Source organism: Stegastes partitus, unplaced genomic scaffold, assembly GCF_000690725.1.
Source record: "Stegastes partitus isolate 25-593 unplaced genomic scaffold, Stegastes_partitus-1.0.2 Scaffold142, whole genome shotgun sequence".
NCBI lineage: Eukaryota > Metazoa > Chordata > Actinopteri > Pomacentridae > Stegastes > Stegastes partitus.
Genome location: NW_007577873.1, coordinates 661,432 through 679,516, shown reverse-complemented (window position 1 = coordinate 679,516; position 18,085 = coordinate 661,432). Strand labels below are relative to the sequence as shown.

The following is an 18,085-nucleotide window of genomic DNA, read 5'->3' as shown; positions in this document are numbered from 1 at the left end:
TCAGAGGGTGGATACATGAACAGTTATTGCATTTAAAGAAAATGATAACACAAAACAGCATCCCAGATCAGAGACATGGGCAGTGCTAAGGTCATCTAACCACATGCAGTCAGTAAACATAAAGGACAGGTTACAAAAGATAGCCAGTCCAAAATTAAAGAATAACATCATAAGACATCGTATTTCAGCCACCTGCAGTCATCTGGCCTTCACATAGACAAAGAAAGATGTGAGGAGTTTTAAATCTTAAACTGAAACTGTGACTCAGGTCCTTTACTTGTAAAAAAAAGTACATTACATTCATTTGAAAGTCCTTCATTTAAAATCTTATTTGGGCAACAGTACAGGAATGCCATCATATGTGTCAAAAGTAAAATCACCCTTTCTGCAGAAAAATGGAACTGGAGCTGGTTGAGGCTGGTGTGAACCAACTAATATCATATATATATTATATATAATATTCTTTACATACACAGCCTTAGAAACAAGTAATGCAACTAGTTTATTGGTTTCAAATCTAGGGGTTGGGTCCCTGCAAATGGTCACAAGATTGACCTGGGGGTAACTGGATGATTGTTCTAGACACAACTTTCTATTTGTTTTGAGACTTCTTGCTGATCTCAGCTTTTCTGTAAAATAAGAGAGTTTTACCTTTTGTGACCTCAAACAGTTACATGATTGAAATCATGTGATTAGTCAAAGAGGAGAACTACTTTTTGGTTAGGTTCATTTTTTACTATTTCAATTAATACATTTAGCGTATAAAATGTCTAATTACTTTTTAAAATATTAAACTTTGATTTGCAACAACCAGCAACCAAAGTTACTAAGAGTTAAAAAAACTACCAAAGGGTATAAAAATTCCCCTGAAACATAATAAATAGATATTTAACTTAATTATTTGCTAAGTGACAAAGCTAATGTTAGCATGCTGTTATATTAGCCGTTACCTTTTAAGACAGAAGAGTCAAAGATGTAATATTGCTGAAATAGTTGACCTGATACTTAATTTAAATGCTGTCAATTGATGATGAACCATGAAAAGACTTAAAGCATGACACAAAAAACACAATTTATCTATGCTTCCATATTACAGTAAAAAAAAAAAAAAAACATCCATCCATTATTATTATCCACTATCCAGCTGACTCAGGGTGAAGGCAGGGGACACCCTGGACAGGTCACCAGTCTATCACAAGGCTACACTTAGAGACAGACAATCAAGCACACTCACACTCACACCTACGCACAATTTAGAATCACCAATTAACCTCAGCATGTTTTTGGACTGAGGATATATAGGAAGCCGGAGAACCCAGAGAGAATATTAAAAAAACAAATTAGCTAATGATGCAGCCTCTGGACCACTAACCTCATCAAAACCATTAGCTGTCGGAGCTAGCCTAGCTTAGTAGGAATCCCCCCTCACTGTTGATTTTAGCAAGAATACACATTAAAAAAACAGTCAAATCCACAGAAGGAACACAGAGGATTGGCGGTCACATCTTTTATTGTCATTAGGCCAACTAGAAAACTGATTATTTTGTCACAGCTGTGATGCTGCAGCAGCTCCCTGTTTACATAGATGCTAGCTTTTGGCTGGACAGTGCTACAGATGTATTTTGATTGACATTCTTTTTTTATTATTATCTTAGACATCTTTTCATTTTTACTCAGTTGAAGCGTCTTAGTTGTTACAAAGAACTTAGAAAAGACAGACAAACTGGCAGTTAATTGCTGCTTCTCTTACGTTTGTATCTCAGCATTTCTGCAACCCCAGTGACAACACTTCCTCCGCAGGCACTTGAACACCTCAGAGAGAGCTCTCCAACATTAGAACTCATTACTGGAACAGGGAGGAGGCTCAGTTGTAAAACTTTTTGCTGGGATCCTTGGCGTGGTCTAGTAGAAGCTGGCAGGGTGTAAACTGGTTTCCATAAACATCCTCGTAGCGCCTCATAGTGCTCACAAGGCGCTCTGCACCAAATGTGTCTACAAACCTGAACGGACCTGATGGACACAGCATCAAAAAGACGAACACTTCAGAGGAAATACTTCAGAGCAGCAACACGACAAGATTTACAAATGAAACATTGTCTGACGTTATCACTGGTGATCTGCTAAATTCATAGAGGTAGAACATTTCTAATTGAAATCTGTCTTTAGCTCAGAATGTGTGTGTTTAAGTGTGAGACATACCGCCACGGGAGGGAGGGAAGCCATATCCGAACACAGCTCCGATGTCCCCCTCTACAGGGCTAGCTAGTACTCCCTCCTGGAGACACAGTATTGACTCATTTATGCAGCGAGACACCATGCGAAGCTGGATGTCGAAGTCAGACGAACTGCAACAAACACACATGATCATTTTTAGAGAGAACAATCAGAGCGAAGTACATCAGAACAGAGGCTTTCGTCTTACATTGCTAAAGGAGCTGGCACTCTGTATTTCTTGAGGATTTCTTCAACTTCAGGATTCACTCTCCGCTCCTCCCTTGTCGTTCCATAGATAGAGAAGCCTTTTTCACATTTACGACCTACAATTGATTTTAAAAAAAAGAAAAAGGATTGGACTTATGGCTGGACTATCTTCTTATGGTAACCTGCAGCAAAAACCTTGTTTTGCCCCTTTCATTTCACAGGCTCTCAGAAACCATCCAGTACCCTGCATGGGCCTGAAATCAACAGGTGAGAAATTTTTAATTATATATTAATTGTGTAGGGCAGCACGGTGGGGCAGTGGTTAGCACTGTCGCCTCACAGCTACAAAGTCTGGGATCTTTCTGCGTGGAGTTTGCTTGTTCTAACTGTGCAGCGTGGGTTCTCTCCGGGTTCTCCGGCTTCTTCCCACAGTCCAGAAACATGCTGAGGTTAATTGGTTATTCTGAATTTGCCCTAAATCAGCTGGGATAGAGTCCAGCTCCAATGCCATTTGAAATATCATATCGTATTGTATCATATCATATCATATCATATCATATCATATCATATCATATCATATCATATCATATCATATCATATCATATCATGTCGTTTGTCATTAATAAACTCAACGTTTTCATTTTTTTGGACTGTTAGACAAAATGTCCATACATCCATAAAGGTAAGATGTGCCACAACATACAATTCTAAATAAAGCTTTGTGGTGAAACAGATACTCATCAGCCTACAAATCATATTCCCCAGATGTAAGAGAACATGCTGGTTGGTTTGGTACCATCCACAGCAATTTGATAAAACACATGTATAACACATGAGCTCAAAATAAACTAATAATAACATTCAAGATGAGGGCCACGAGTTTCTAAAAAAAAATAAAAAATCAATGATTAATCAAATTATACAGACCTAAATAATATAAAGGCCAAGACTTATGGATTCCTGCACATTTGCCTGCTTTCCAAATTGGTAACCGAGCCTTGATTATGTGAGTCCACAATCACTACCAATACTGTAACAGTGAGTTGAAACAAGTCGTTTTTGAAGTTATTGCCTAAATGCTGTTTGTCATTGTTGGCCCAATATTTTCTAATTAACAAAAACATATAGTGCCTTAAAAAGCATTTACATCACATTTAAATGTTTGCAATTGTAATGTAATAAAGATGGAAAGAGGAAGCAAATGATTTTAGAAGCATGGAAAGCAGCCCATGTAACACATTGAATTTGTGAACTAAGAAAAGAAATAACCCATTATTCCAGTGTTCCACTGCTGTGTCTTACGCTGGTGGTTGGACTGTCTACCGCCAGCCATGGAACAAGCAAACACATTATGTATTATACAGCACATCTGATCATGTAATCATTTATCAGCTGCACTATGGGCCAGGCAATAATAAAATGCTCCGAAGCAGTAATCCAAATGTGAACACTTAAAAATAAGAAATGTGAAACAATACAGAAGACAGAGTGTTTTTACATCGTTTCTCACACAGTGTTTTACCTAGGAAGCCTTTTTCTACCATGGTCCTGACAATCTCCAAATTCCCCCCTTCATAACGAGGACCAAAGGCTTTGGACAGATTCTACACACAAACATATAAACACAAACACACCTTCATTAGTCTAGTGTGTACTATTTGTACATCACTGAAAACAATCTGGCCTATTTTCTTCTAATGAAGTTTAGAGGGATAATACACCACCTGCCCAAACAATCTAAGTCCATTCTAATTCAAAACATGAAGTACTCAGTAAACCATACATCATTACCTCTGATATATGTAACACTACGTCAATACCAACTTCATCAGCCACCACTGAGATTCCAGTGTGAAAACCAAAGCTTTCTGAAATGGCGTCCAGTCTCTTTAGCTCCACACCTTCCTGTGGATCAAAACATTGGTCATCTTAAACTATTGTCTGTCTGTCACACATGTGCTGAAAAAAAGAAATGCGAAAAAAGAAATCTAATCTCCAAATCAGAGTTGGGAGAAAATGTAAATTCTCTGTTTTGTGAATGAGTTACGGTTTCTGATCGCATTAAAGTGAAATCATTCAATTGCTGTTCCCCCAATCTCTGCATTTAAAAATCACTCCACTGCTGTAGTTAAACATTCATATGCAGATAATTTTGCACATGCATCTCTGGGTAATGCATCTTCAAGGGAATTCCACTAACTTTAATGTAATCAGAAATTTGATTGAGAAGAATAAAACAAAACATTAAACTACTTTTAATGGGACCTGATGGCCAACAATTTCCATATGGGGACAAAATATCACCAGCATTGTACAATATCTCAAGCCTTTGACTTTCTGAGGAACATTCTTACCTGAAATAGTCTTAAATATTCTAGAAAATTGTTCAATATACAGCGAACGATGTAGAATCCTGGGCCGTCCTGTGGTGGTCAGGCAGGGGAGAATGAGATGAGACACAGAAACACAAACCCAAAGATCAGTACGGTAGTAAACAATATGAAAACTGAGAAGGAAGTCACGTTCACACGTTAGCAAAAATGTTGATTGAAGCACATTTTCTGAGTTGCTCTCACCTTGACAATGATGATAACCTTCCCCTGTTTGAGGCCCACACTGACAGCAGACGCCAAGGTGTCTTTCGACGTCTTATCTGTGATGATGATCTCCAACAATTGCATCTTTTCCACTGGGGAGAAATAGTGCATGCCGATCACCTGCACATGCGCACACACAAAGACGTCGATCAATAAATCAACAGACAGAAAAAAAATATTGTGATTCCAGTTAAAAGCCATGAAATCAGCCATAATGCATTCTCACTGGAGGAAAAGCTAAGCTAGCTCTATGCTCAAGAATGCAAGTATGATAATGTTGACGTATGCTTGCAGAGCGTTCAAGTTAGTGGGTGACAGCATGTCTGACCTTCTCAGGGCGTTGGCTGGCAGCAGCAATGTCCTTGATGGGAAGAGCTGAGGTGTTGCTCGCAAAAATGCAGTGAGGAGGGACAATCTGTGGACGGAAAGGAAGGATAAATACAAACGGGTAAATCTAGGAACATTAAGGAGGGTAGTACATGAAGGTTTGGCCTGAAGGATTCTGTCCAAGAATCCAAGGGGCTGCAGGGTGGCACAGTTGGTAGCACTGGTGCCTTGCAGCAAGAAGGTCGCCGGTTCGCGTCTTTCTGCGTGGAGTTTGCATGTTCTCCCCGTGCAGCGTGGGTTCTCTCCGGGTTCTCCGGCTTCCTCCCACACAGATGAAAGAGATGTAAAGAAAGCAGAATAGAGGAGAAGAAGAGGAGGCAAGGTGAGGAGCAGGTGAGGAAGAGCAAAGAAAAGGGGAGATGTGGGTAAGTGGGGCGGGCATCTAGTATCATCTTGTCCCGGGCCCAGGGAAGGCTGTCAGCTGGCCTGTTCACACCTACAGACAATTTAGAATCACCAATTAACCTCAACATGTTCTTGGACTGTGGGAGGAAGCTGGAGAACCCACACTGCACGGGGAGAACATGCAAACTCAACGCAGAAAGATCCCGGGTGTCCACACCGGGACGCGAACCGGCAACCTTCTTGCTGTGAGGCAACAGTGCTAACCACTGCGTCACCTTGCAACTAAATCTAAAAAATTCTCAATAAAATATTATATGTAAAAGAAAAGTATAGAAGTGCTATGTAAATAAAAAACACTGTGTAAATTAATAAATTTGCCTAAACCAGACTAATAAATTAGAAAACAGTTGAAGTTACAGACTATGCTCCCTAGTGTTCAGCGCAGGAAATGCATTTCTTTAGAGATGGACGGAAACTTTGAGGCGGCTAATTTATCAGTTTTTGCCATCCAGTTTTATGGAATATGTGCATGAAGGATTACTGCAAGAAAAACAGACCAATGATTCATGGCGAGAAAAAAAGTGCCATGAGAAAGTGTTTGCCCCCTTCACGATGGCTTCTATTTTAGCATGTTTCTCAGACTAAAATGTTCCGGATCATTAAACTAATATTTATATTTATTTAATATTAGACATAGATAACCCACAAAATGCAATTTTAAAAAAATGAAATTTACTGAAAACCTATATCACCCCTGTGAAAATTCCCCCTAAACCTAATAACTGGTTGGGCATTGGGAAACAACAACTGCAGTTCAACGTTTGCGATAGCTTGTGATCAGTCATCACACCATGGAGGAATTTTGGCCCACTCTTTTCTGCAGAATAGTTTTAATTTAACCACATTAGATGGTTTTCGAGCATGAACTGCCCCTTTAAGATCTTCCCACAGCATCTCAATGGAAGTCGTCCACGTCCTGCATTGTAGGTGAGGAGGTTGACCTGTCAGAGGCAGCCAGGTTTGTGAAATATTTTGTTACAGGAAGTAAGAACCACTACAGTATGGGTGCACGCTGTACTTTACACAGCTAGCATATGTCAAACTGTGAAACAAGTTTCTTTTGAATCTATATTTACAGCAGCTGACTGTCAATATAGGTAAGCAAACAGCACACTGCAGTTGTTCCAAAATCCACTGCAAAATGGCAAAAGTTTACATTTTTCACTGACTCGAGGAAAATTCCATACTGATACAGAAAAAGGAAGGAGTTTCACAAACACATTGGGGCTTATGGAGGTCACGGTGGGAATAAATGGAGTTCTGAGTGAATTGAAGTGTAAGACTGCACTCACCGCTTCCACCTCCTTGACGACTTTAGTCTTAAGGTTGATGTCCTCAAACACAGCCTCTATAACCATGTCAGCAGACTCAAAACCAGAGTAGTCAGTCTGGACTGAAAGATTGGACATCATGGTGTCACGCTCAAACGATGTCATGGCTTTCCTCTTCACCTTGGTGTCGAGACTGAAGACAGAACATTTGGAAAATAATACTTCACATCAGAGTCCCTTCTGTTCTTCTGAGTTGTTGTGTAAGCCACTTGCTCTGAGCATGTTTAAGGAATGATGAAATGCAAAGTTGCATGTGTTGAATACCTTTGGTAGATCTTTTCGTGCCCTCTACTGAGGGAGTCCACTGTGGTGTCCTTTAGGATGGTGGTGAAGCCTTTATCAATTGATACCTGGGCTATACCGGTACCCATCAGCCCTGCACCCAGGATAGCCAGCCTCCTGATGCACAAAACATATTGTATAGGTGTGTAATTGTTACTGAGGCAATACAGTGAATGTTTGTGGAGGTACTGACTCTTACTTTACTTCCTTCTCTGGGGGCCCAAGTTGGTTCTTCCTACAAGCCACGTGACCGTGGTAAACTCCAATCATGGCTTTGGACTCAGAAGTCATTGCCAGCTTCCCAAAGTTCTGCGTAAGACACAAATATTGTCATTGTCTCTTAAGTGTTCCATTTTTATGTTTGTTCTTCCACTGTGTTTCTAAGTGTTCTCCTTTACCCCATGTCTTCTGCTTTTTCTTGTCCCCTCTGTCTATGTATAAGTTCCACATCTCTGTTTTTACAAGCTACTTACCTTCTGTTTCTGTTGTTTTTGATTCCACCTTTTAAGTGCCTTTCCTACCTTTCTGATTGTCTGCCCCACCCTTAGTAGTCTCACCTCTGTCTGTTGGTTTAAATTATGCTAACATGTCACCTTGCTTCCATGGTTCAATCCCAATCTCCACCTTGAGGCCTGAGCCATCAAACCCTCAAAAAGTTGTGTTTAAATTCATGAGGACTCAAAATGATATTAAAAGAAGGAGGCTGCAATTTAGGGCATACGAGGTGTGGCAAGGGAGGACAGAAGGAAGCATAAGTCAGTATTATGAAAAGCACCCATAGTCCTGCATCTTCCCCTGTCAGTTGTCAGTTCTTCTGCTTACCTTCCTATGTTTGTGCATGGTTCCCTGTGTCTTTGCTTCCAAGTATTTGGTTTACCTTTTTGTTTTCTCTTGCTTGTTTCTTGCTCTGCTCGTTGCTTGAACCCTATTTTGTTGGACCTGACCTTTGCTGGGTGATGCCTCAGTGTTTTTCCCATGCTCTTCAGCTCTCTTCAGTTGTAGTTTATTCTCCTGCTAGTTTTAGTGTCTTCACCAGTTTCATTTAAATGTACTCCTTTGTTCCTTCTACCTGCTCTTGCATAATGCGCCCTGCATTTGGTTCCTCTTCCCTGCACAGTGAACATATCAAAAATTGACTACAGCTTAGCAGACACACGAAGACTGTAACATAAAAACCTTCATCTTCAATCTTATTACTGAAACCTGACAGATAAATTGTTAACCTGGAAAGAAATACCAATCATTCTTTTTTTTTGTTGTTGTAAAAATATTGATGTAAAATGTATCTATATACCCAAGGAAAAGAAAAAAAGTATTTTTACAATACTTTTTGATGGCTCACCTCAGCTTCAGCCAGATAACCTGCCTCTCTGCCCTGCTCCATGCCAGTCTGGACGCACTGCACATGAACACAGAAAACAGAGAGTGACATACATAGCAGCAACATCATGTGCAATTGTATATATGTTCTGTTTCTTTCCATTTGTGAGTGCCGTACCTCAATGATTTTGTTTGGAGCAGGGTAGATATTTTTAGTTTCTTTCAGAACCCTCTCACTGACTGTCTTGTAGATCTTCTTCCTTACTGGACCCAGATCCATCACTGCGTCCTGCAGCTCTGCACAGAAAGACAATCACAGCTTACAGGTGTCGACTAATTTTGTGTTAAACATGTTTTTGGAGCCTGCTCTGTATTTGTGAGAAGCTGATATTATTTGCCATTGTTTTACAATGAATGTGTTAGCTGATTGGTTAATAAGAAAATGCAGAAGAGCACAGTTTTTCAAAGTCTGGCACCAATGCATAAATGTTCTATCTTTTGGAAAGCGCAATGAGATGACTTGTTGTTGTAAATATGCGCTGTACAAATAAAATTGAATTTAATTGAATTTAATTGAAATACAGTTGGTGCTTTTGGCAAAGTAGCAACATATAAGCAGAAAAAAAATAGCAAACTTTTTTCCTGGTGCAGGTCTAGCACCAAAATGTTGCCACAATAAATGTGTCTTTGCAAGTTAGACAGTGTGCAAGAGACTTTTTGAATATTTTGGATATGCTCGTCCCTCACCAGCCTCATTAAATGGATGTGCAAGGAGTTCCTTTGATTTAAAAGTCGCGACATTAAAAGTATGTCACATTATATACACTGCTTCATCCTCTGTAGGGGCTGTAGACTATCCCAGCCGACTCAGGGCGAAGGCAGGGGACACCCTGGACAGGTCACCAGTCTATCACAGGGCTACACTTAGAGACAGACAACCAAGCACACTCATATTCGCACCTACGGACATTTTGGAATCACTAATTAACCTCAACATGTTTTTGGACTGTGGGAGGAAGCTGGAGAACCTGGAGAGAACCCACGCTGCAAGAACACGCAAAACTCCACTCAGAAAGATCCCGGACCTTTCAGCTGTGAAGCGACAGTGCTAACCACTTATCAGAATTAAGGATATCTGTGGAAACGATAAGTCACTCTAAATCCGAGAACATCTGCACCATGTCAGTGTGATAAGATCTGACAGAGTTAGAGGTCACATGTTGCTACTTGTAAATATCAAGTCTGTCTGTCTTATATGAAAAATGTTTGTATCTGATTGGAATCCTCCAGAGATAGAAGTTGATAATCAACCTTGTTATACTATGTGAACCAGACAGCAGCATAGGAACAACAATGTTAGCATCACTATCAGGTAACCCAAAGGAAGCCATGCAAAGTTGAAATAAGACCATTTCCCACTACATAACCTTGTGGGCCATGTTGAGCCTCTTTCAGGGTCATTTTCTGGGATGAAAAATGCACCAATGCAGGTTGGTTCTCCTGAAAAAACTGCTGGGCAGTTGTCAATGCTGATTGACTAAACTCAGAGGAGACAACAAGCGCCTGTGTTAAATATCAGTCTTCTCTTGTCTACGTTGCCATCTTAAGCATAAAATTCAGCTTATAGGCCAACATAACAAACCTCTACTGTTCTATTTCCTCAAGGAGTTATGTTCAGTTGTTTCTCTTTCGGTTTAGAGTCAGCGTTGCGGTCGAAGTTCTGGACTCTACCCTGTAATGGAACCTAAACAGAAACACCTATAGAGCAGATTACAGGCCTCCAGTAAACATCGGTACCATCTCGTGCCTGGCCCAAGTTCCTGCAGTGGACAGTCACCCATCCACTCGACACCAGAAGCAAATAGAATTGTCTGAGATGACACCATCCACAACACAAGTTTAGTAGTTAACTGATTTTGATGGTATTGCTTGGTGTCAGTTATTTGCTACTGAGAAACCTTAATCCTAAACTTAATGTCCATGCTGAAGTCTTAGTTAATCAGACAGTGATTGATGTTTTCCGAAGTGTTAAAACATTAGTGTTCAGAACACTAGAGAGGTTGTAGTGTGCAACATGAGTTTCTAAACACTACAGGACACAGCACTGCAGCATGTTGGAAAAAGAAGAGCCTCAGCTACCTCTGTATAGGCTCTGTTGAAATAGTATAACCACAAGGTTGGTATGTCACGTCTTAACAAGCGGATTGCTTCATGGTGCAAGTCCCTGGTGAGGTGAGAGCAACCATTGTAAACCAGTCTTTACTCACTCTGCATGAAGCTTTTCTCCTTAGTAAGGGGAATCTTTTTGTTAGCGATTTGCTTGGCAACATCCACTGCGACTTCTTCAAGGTATTCGATGGTCCTGTCCCCAGGTTTCAGACCAGGACCTGAAATAAATGAACGCAGAGAGCGCAACAGACAATGAAATCGCATCATCAGTTTACTCAGTCTTGAGTTTCTTAAAAGAGTTCCATTTCCTCCCAGCCTGTCCCAAAAGATTACAGCAGCAAACTAGTACTATCTTTCTCATGAGGTACATTGAAGAAATGTCACATGTAGAACGCACCCAGAGGGTCCACAAGCTGCTGCACTAGACCCATCTTCTTAGCTTTTTCAGCCCTGATGTTCTTGCCCGTCAGCATCATGTCAAAGGCCCCTGGGAGACCCACCTACACATGTGCAACAGGAGGAATGCAGATATGGTGAGCTGATATTGGCCCAAATGAGCCTCTTGACCTTAATATACTCCAGTGTAACTTAGTAGCCACCAGCACAAGACTGTGGCATTGCTTTCATGCCTTTAACTGTGTAACTGATTAATATGAGTGTGTGTATGTATACCATTTTAGGCAGTCTCTGAGTGCCGCCTGCTCCAGGCAGCAGTCCCAGCATGACCTCTGGTGTCCCCAGGACAGTTTTCTTGCTTTTTGTGGCAATTCTGTACTGGCAGGCTATAGCGAGCTACAGGAAAAAGTAACAAGATCAGGACTTATTGCTCAAATCTCAGGCCACATAAGCAACATTTTTATACCTAATCTAACTCATTCTGTCACACCCACACACAGTGTCGTACCTCGAGGCCTCCACCCAGACATGAGCCATGGATGGCAGCGACAATAGGGATGGGAGATTTCTCAATTTTCTCCAACATCTTTTGACCTTCCCTGGAGAGACGGGTGACCTCCTCACTGCTCTTACAGGCCTGGATCATTCTGAGAGCGAGGAAGTACATTTTTTAAGTTTAATAAATCAAAAGTTCAGTTCAGTTCATTAAGCACAGGACACATATCTAATTTTATTAAATTATTAGTGACTTTTCTTTAACCCTATTCAGGACGTTTGGGGTCTTTTGGACCCCAGGCCATTTGGTTTGGGTGACAGGTATTGTTTTTTCATTTTTGAAGATTTTTTTAAAATAAAAAAGGGACATTCGTTATGCATTTGGAACCAGAAATGTGTCAACTTATCAGAAAATTTTTTTAACACAGTATAGAAATCGATAATGAATACCAACAAATATTTTGCACATATTCTCTCTTGGGGTCCAATGGACCCCGAAAGACCTTCAATCCTGTCGTTCGCAGTTTTGCACTTTTTCACTCTGGTTCCAACCACACACAAGTGTAGGAGTGACCACACACACAAGAATCATCCTTCCTCAAGCCCTAATAAGCCTACTTGATATCTGCCCCGGCGATGAAGCAGCCAGGTTTTCTGGAGATGAAAACAGCACTTTTTACGCCCCCATTCGACCAGATCTCCCCCATCACCTCAGTCAGCTCCGACTGCATCTGCAGCGACAGTGTGTTCACCTGCACGCACACAAACACATTCACATAAATGCACACATACTGATTAATCATGTCACATCTGTCAGTGCTAGACTGAGACAGGGACAGGTAGTCAAGACTGTCACAAACATAATCTCTCTCTGACACATATGCACTGTCTCATACTCTTCCACAAACACACACCCACACAGACACACCGCACACACCTTGGCTGTTGGATCATTGAGTCGTATAACTGCCACATCATCCTTGAGCTCGTAGCTGACATGTGTTCGGGCTTGATGGAGAGAACAGTAAAAAAGATGAGAGACAGTCAATCAGCGGGCCACCACTATTGTATTATGCTAATTTCTGCTAGTTTAACACTATCCCTGGAGAATGTAAATACTATAGTGCAACTACACTTAACCAGTGTGAATACACTTGGGTGTATTGGGAACTGTTGGAGCTAAACAGGCCACAAAAGCAAAGCCTGCCACCAGCTGAACTGTGACTAAATGAAAAGTGCATGTTTTTAAAGAAACTAATACCCAAGTCCAAATCTATGTGGCCTAATAGTGAACAGCAGATACTGAACTGCCAAACTGCTCGAGGCTACGATTCCCTGTCAGGGTATGTACTGTTGGACTGATGGTATCTGTGATGTTCCCTGATATCATCACTGGTTCCATCACTAAGGAAGCGATATGTTTTGTTTTCAGGGCTTATACCAAAACCAATTATCAGTAATCAAAGAGATCAATAACTAACACATGGAACTGGCACATATTTGCAGCTAGCATTTTGAACAGCATAAACGCAACACAAAACTTTGTTGAAATGCCTTTTTTTTAAATTCATGTTTTAAATGAGTTTATTTAAAACTGAACTTTTCAGCATTTATTCTTCACGAGTCATTATGGAAACATGTAATCAATCAGATAGTGTGGGACATTTCTCAAGACCACAGATTGACTCCAGCTAGAGCGGACTAAAGCATTTTTGAACAAATGTATTTTGATATGAAATCTGTGAAAAAAAAAATACTATTGATCAGAAATGGCTAAATATCCGATCTAGTTAATGGCCAGGCCAATAATCAGTCAATCCCTAGTAAACAATACACCTGAGAACAGCAGCTTGGAGTGAGTGGTTCTCTGTTTGTCCTGTGTATGTCAACCCATTATCGATGTTTAGCATTTTTATATTATCGGTCACTCTGGGGTCTTGAACTATGTCCCACCCACAGCACCATGTGACTGGTTACATGTGATGAGGAATAACCTGTCAACAGTGAAGGAGAATGTTGTAAAATTCTCTGAACATATGTAAAACACTTCAACAGAGTTTTGTACTGGAGTTTGTCATGTGTACATTTTAATACCAAGACTTTCTTTCCTTTTTTAAAATTTTTTTTTTTTTTATCAGTTTCAAATGTCTGCTATTGGTCTCCTTCATTATTTATATTTTAGCATCAGCATAAAGAACCATACCAGTTGACCCCTAATGCTGGTAATACATTATTGACGATAGTTTCACACTTATCTATAGATGGTAGTCACGAGTTAGGACACACAGCAATAATCCAACAAGGCAGAGAAGAAGAAGAACAAGACAGATGGTGAGGATAAATTGTAGCAATACAGGTTTTTAAATAAAATTGTTTTGTAAATGTTTGATGAGGAAGGAAAAGCCTTCAGCATGTCTGTTTGACCTAAAGGATGGCCACAATGCATTTTCAAGAGTCAACATCGTGTGCAAACATAACTTTTGTGTATATAGAGGAAAACTGCTCAGGGCAGCTTTAAGTCAGTGGTTATAATAACCATGTTACCATTTAAGCTAACTTTGAGGAAAAAAGATCTATTACAGGATGATGTTGCTGGGCTATGGGATATTTATCTATCTCCTTTAATATTTCAACACCTGGTTTTGGAATGTTGTCTAAGTAAATTCAAAATTTTCTTAAATGGCCTGAAAGGTGTGTAAATCATTGGTGTGACCTCAGTAATGTAATATTTATGATGTGGTTTATTGTTTTTTTAAAAAAAAGATATATATATATATATATATATATATATATATACTATTATAATTTACATATATATGTTGTCCCCAGGAGATAAATGAGGTTATTTAAATTGATTTGTATTGACTTAATTCATGTACATTAGGTGGACAAATCCCCATTAAACCCTTTTTTACCTGCCAAAGATGAAGACACTGAGAGGTTTCGGCTGATGTGACCTAAGAACAGAGAGAGACATGGACATACATACAGCATACACTGGATAGTACTCGAGGCTTGAATGTACGGCTGCAAGACACACTTATTCATATTACTGATTAACATGAGATCAATATTTCTGTTTAACACCACTGCGTTTAACACTCCTAAGGACGTATCCTCAGACTGTTTGGTTTCTTAAATCCACAAGTACAACAATGACTAATGATATAAAATGCAGAAAAGCTGCAAGTACCTACATTAGACTTGAGCTGAGACATTTGTTAGTTAGTTTATTGACAGAAAACTACTCATTTAGCCAGCAAAATAAAAATAATTCTCATGTTCCACATTCTCAAATAGCAGGATTTGCTGCTTATCTTTGTCATGCATAATAATTAAGTGAACACCTCAATCATTTGGATAATAATGTCCCAAAGTATCAGAAACCTAGATAAAGATCAGTCATGAAAATAGCTGTCAGTTGTTTCTCTATATTTGACAAACTGACACTTGAGAAAACTTTAAAAAAATTGTTTAAGTATTGAAATTGTTTGTGTTCATTTTATTGGTGTCATCATTAGTTTATCTAATTCATTTAACTATTCAAGCTCATTCTTTCCACTGTGTGCATCCAGAACGTTTATTACATCATTTTCCTGTATCCTCTGTGTAATATGTTACACCTGAATATAATGCATTAGACAGTCAAGAGTACCAATGAATGTTTGGCGCAATTCATAATAGCTTTTAACCACTTAAGTAAGAATATTTAAAAATCATAGTGTGGTCAATTTTAAGAACAATTTCACAAAATATTTTACTTAGTTTAAATTTAACAAAAAAAACAAAAAAAAAACACTGACATGTTTAAGTATATTTCTAAAAAAAAGAACACAAAAAAACTCCAACTATGCCATGACCAGTGAAATTGCCTCTAGTAAAGTAAACGTTGAATTAGTAATTTTGTGTCACATACCTGACAGTAAAGGATATTTGCTCGTTGCAAACTTGGAAAAGACGCAGGCTGCACGACTAACAGCCATCTTCACCAGTGTCTGAACCTGAAACTTCAGCGGCAGCAGGGTGTGTCTGCACAGCTGGAGGCTGCACTCTCAGGACCCGCACCGACAGGACCGCACTTCCAGGACCGCACACTTCTTCTATGGCCACACATTGACAGCTTTTTTGGTTTAGACAGCACCACCTACCGCAATGGATGATCACTATGGTGCACGACTTAGTTTTAAAGGAAGATTTCACTCAAAATATACTTCATTAAAGGACTATTCCACAGAATGTGCCACTTCATGTCCAAGTAGTTCTAATATTAACAGTTTATTCCACCCAAACAATGCTTTTTCACTAACAAGTCAAGGTTTGAGAGGTTTATTACACCCAAAAAACTACTTATTACCCTAATAATGATAACTTGGTTGCTCAGAATTGCATTTGGACAAACTGTGTAATTGACATACGTGTGTCATGATCAGGTGAAATAACGCTACAATCATTTGTTTTGGCCTCTGTGCTCTCTGGATCTCAACCAGGATGGTTTGAAAGGTTGGAAACACAGGGACAACTTTGGAGGCAGGTAATTATTTAATACAATCTACACACACACACACACACCTACACACACACACACACACACACACACACTTGTATTTTTTGTTCGACTTTGGGGACATATATCAGGACTTAGACTTACAGCTTTATTTCCAAGCAAACCTTTGGTGAGGTAAGTCCACTTTACAGCTTAGCTAAAATTGCTTTCTATTTAAAGTTTTCTCTTTGGTTGAACTGTGCTGTACTGAAAAAAGGAAATAATTGAATTTAACAACATAATTTCAACAAGTAAGTCGCTTTTTCTTTGGTTAATTTCAAAGTAGGTAAGGTGCACGTCTTTTGCTGTAATCAGGACGTGCAAAAATATCCACAGATCATATAATCAGGGTAATCAGGGCATGGAGCTTTGTTTTTTTTTTTTCTTGCTTCTTGCTCTTTGCTTCACTTGTTGCATAATGCGAATTTTGTTGTGCGAGAAAAAAATGAAGTTGCATGCCCTGATTACCCTGATTATATTATCTACTGATATTTTGTGCTTTTGTGATACAAAAGAAAAAACCCAAGACCTCAACTCCCACTTGGCACCTTGGATGGAGAAGTGAGAGCTCTTCATCCAAGAAAAAACCCAAGACCTCATCCATCTGGAGGCTGCTCGGACGCAGGGGTGAATGAATCTGGAAACAGAACAAGAGAAGTGGAGCGAGAGAGAAAGAAAGCTTTGGGAGAAAGTGCAAAAGAGAAGAGAGAAGTGGGAGAAAAGGGAGAAAGAACAACAAGAAAAGGAGGAGAAACAAAGAGAGAAAAGGATAAAACAAGAGAGGGAAAAACGAGAGAAAGAGGAGTGAAAAATAGAGAAAGAAAGGCAAAAGAAAGAGAAGGCTTTTAGGGAAAAAGAGGCAAAAGAAAGGAAGGAGAGAGAAAAACAAGAGAAATATATATGTTCAGATGCCAACTGGTAAGAAAATCAGTGTGCACATAAAGTTATATACAAGCATGTATTACCACCTGAATATTGTAATGTTGATAGGTTTGACTTTTTGGGCATTTTGGATGAATGTAGCAAATGAATTCCCTTTGATTTGCATATAATCTCTGCACCTGAAAATGTGGCTTTACTCAGGATTTGTTTTCTGTCAGTGTGCAGCTGGACTCCACGTGAAACCTTTCTTGTATTGTTACTTTCAGATGTCCACATGAGTGTTGAGGAGAGTGACGGGATGATACTAAGTGAGCTCGACCGCCATGTTCGAACAGCAGCAGGAAGGTAGACCGCAGACTAAACCCTCCCAGTGAACCTTTTTCGGAGCAAGGCACTTAACATGATACAGTCACGGAACAGACTCCAGATTATAAAGGAAAACTGAGTCCTTGAAAAAAAGAAACAACTCAACAACCATCCAGAGATTAAGTGTTTCAGGGGTTTTTTCAAAGTCTTAGTCGGTGGTTGTTCAAAGTCATGGAACGATTGCCAGCATATGTGCCCTTGCTGAGAGAGCTAAAGTGCCATGCAGGTCATGGTCAAGACAAGTGCTTCATTAGAAGAAAACTGGACTTTGGTTCTTGAAAACATCCAGAATGTCGACCCTACTGTCCTCGAAGGAGTGTCCCTTATCGTTCAGATGTTGAGTCTTGTCAGGAGGGGCTGGTTTTCCATGTGCTTGTTGAGCTGTTATTTAGTAGGTCTGCATACTTACTGCCACATTGGATTGCATGTGAAGAAGAAAGCCATTGTCTTTTATTGTGATGGTCAAAGACCCCTGAATTCATTCCCTGTTG

At 39.7% G+C, this 18,085-nt stretch overlaps 1 protein-coding gene across 1 annotated transcript; it reads right to left on the bottom strand.

Annotated features, from left to right (window-relative positions):
• Window positions 1-1,864: 1,864 nt before the first annotated feature.
• On the bottom strand, window positions 1,865-15,786 carry hadhaa (hydroxyacyl-CoA dehydrogenase trifunctional multienzyme complex subunit alpha a). Its single transcript, XM_008279041.1, has 21 exons — window positions 15,720-15,786; window positions 14,719-14,760; window positions 12,741-12,811; window positions 12,422-12,555; window positions 11,817-11,955; window positions 11,585-11,704; window positions 11,310-11,412; window positions 11,011-11,130; window positions 8,922-9,040; window positions 8,766-8,822; window positions 7,623-7,732; window positions 7,406-7,540; window positions 7,103-7,274; window positions 5,347-5,433; window positions 4,998-5,138; window positions 4,776-4,844; window positions 4,213-4,326; window positions 3,944-4,025; window positions 2,423-2,537; window positions 2,200-2,345; window positions 1,865-2,010 (listed from the first exon to the last, which is right to left on the bottom strand). Exons 1-21 carry the CDS (start codon window positions 15,784-15,786, stop codon window positions 1,865-1,867), a joined length of 2,289 nt encoding a protein of 762 aa, XP_008277263.1.
• Window positions 15,787-18,085: the final 2,299 nt, after the last annotated feature.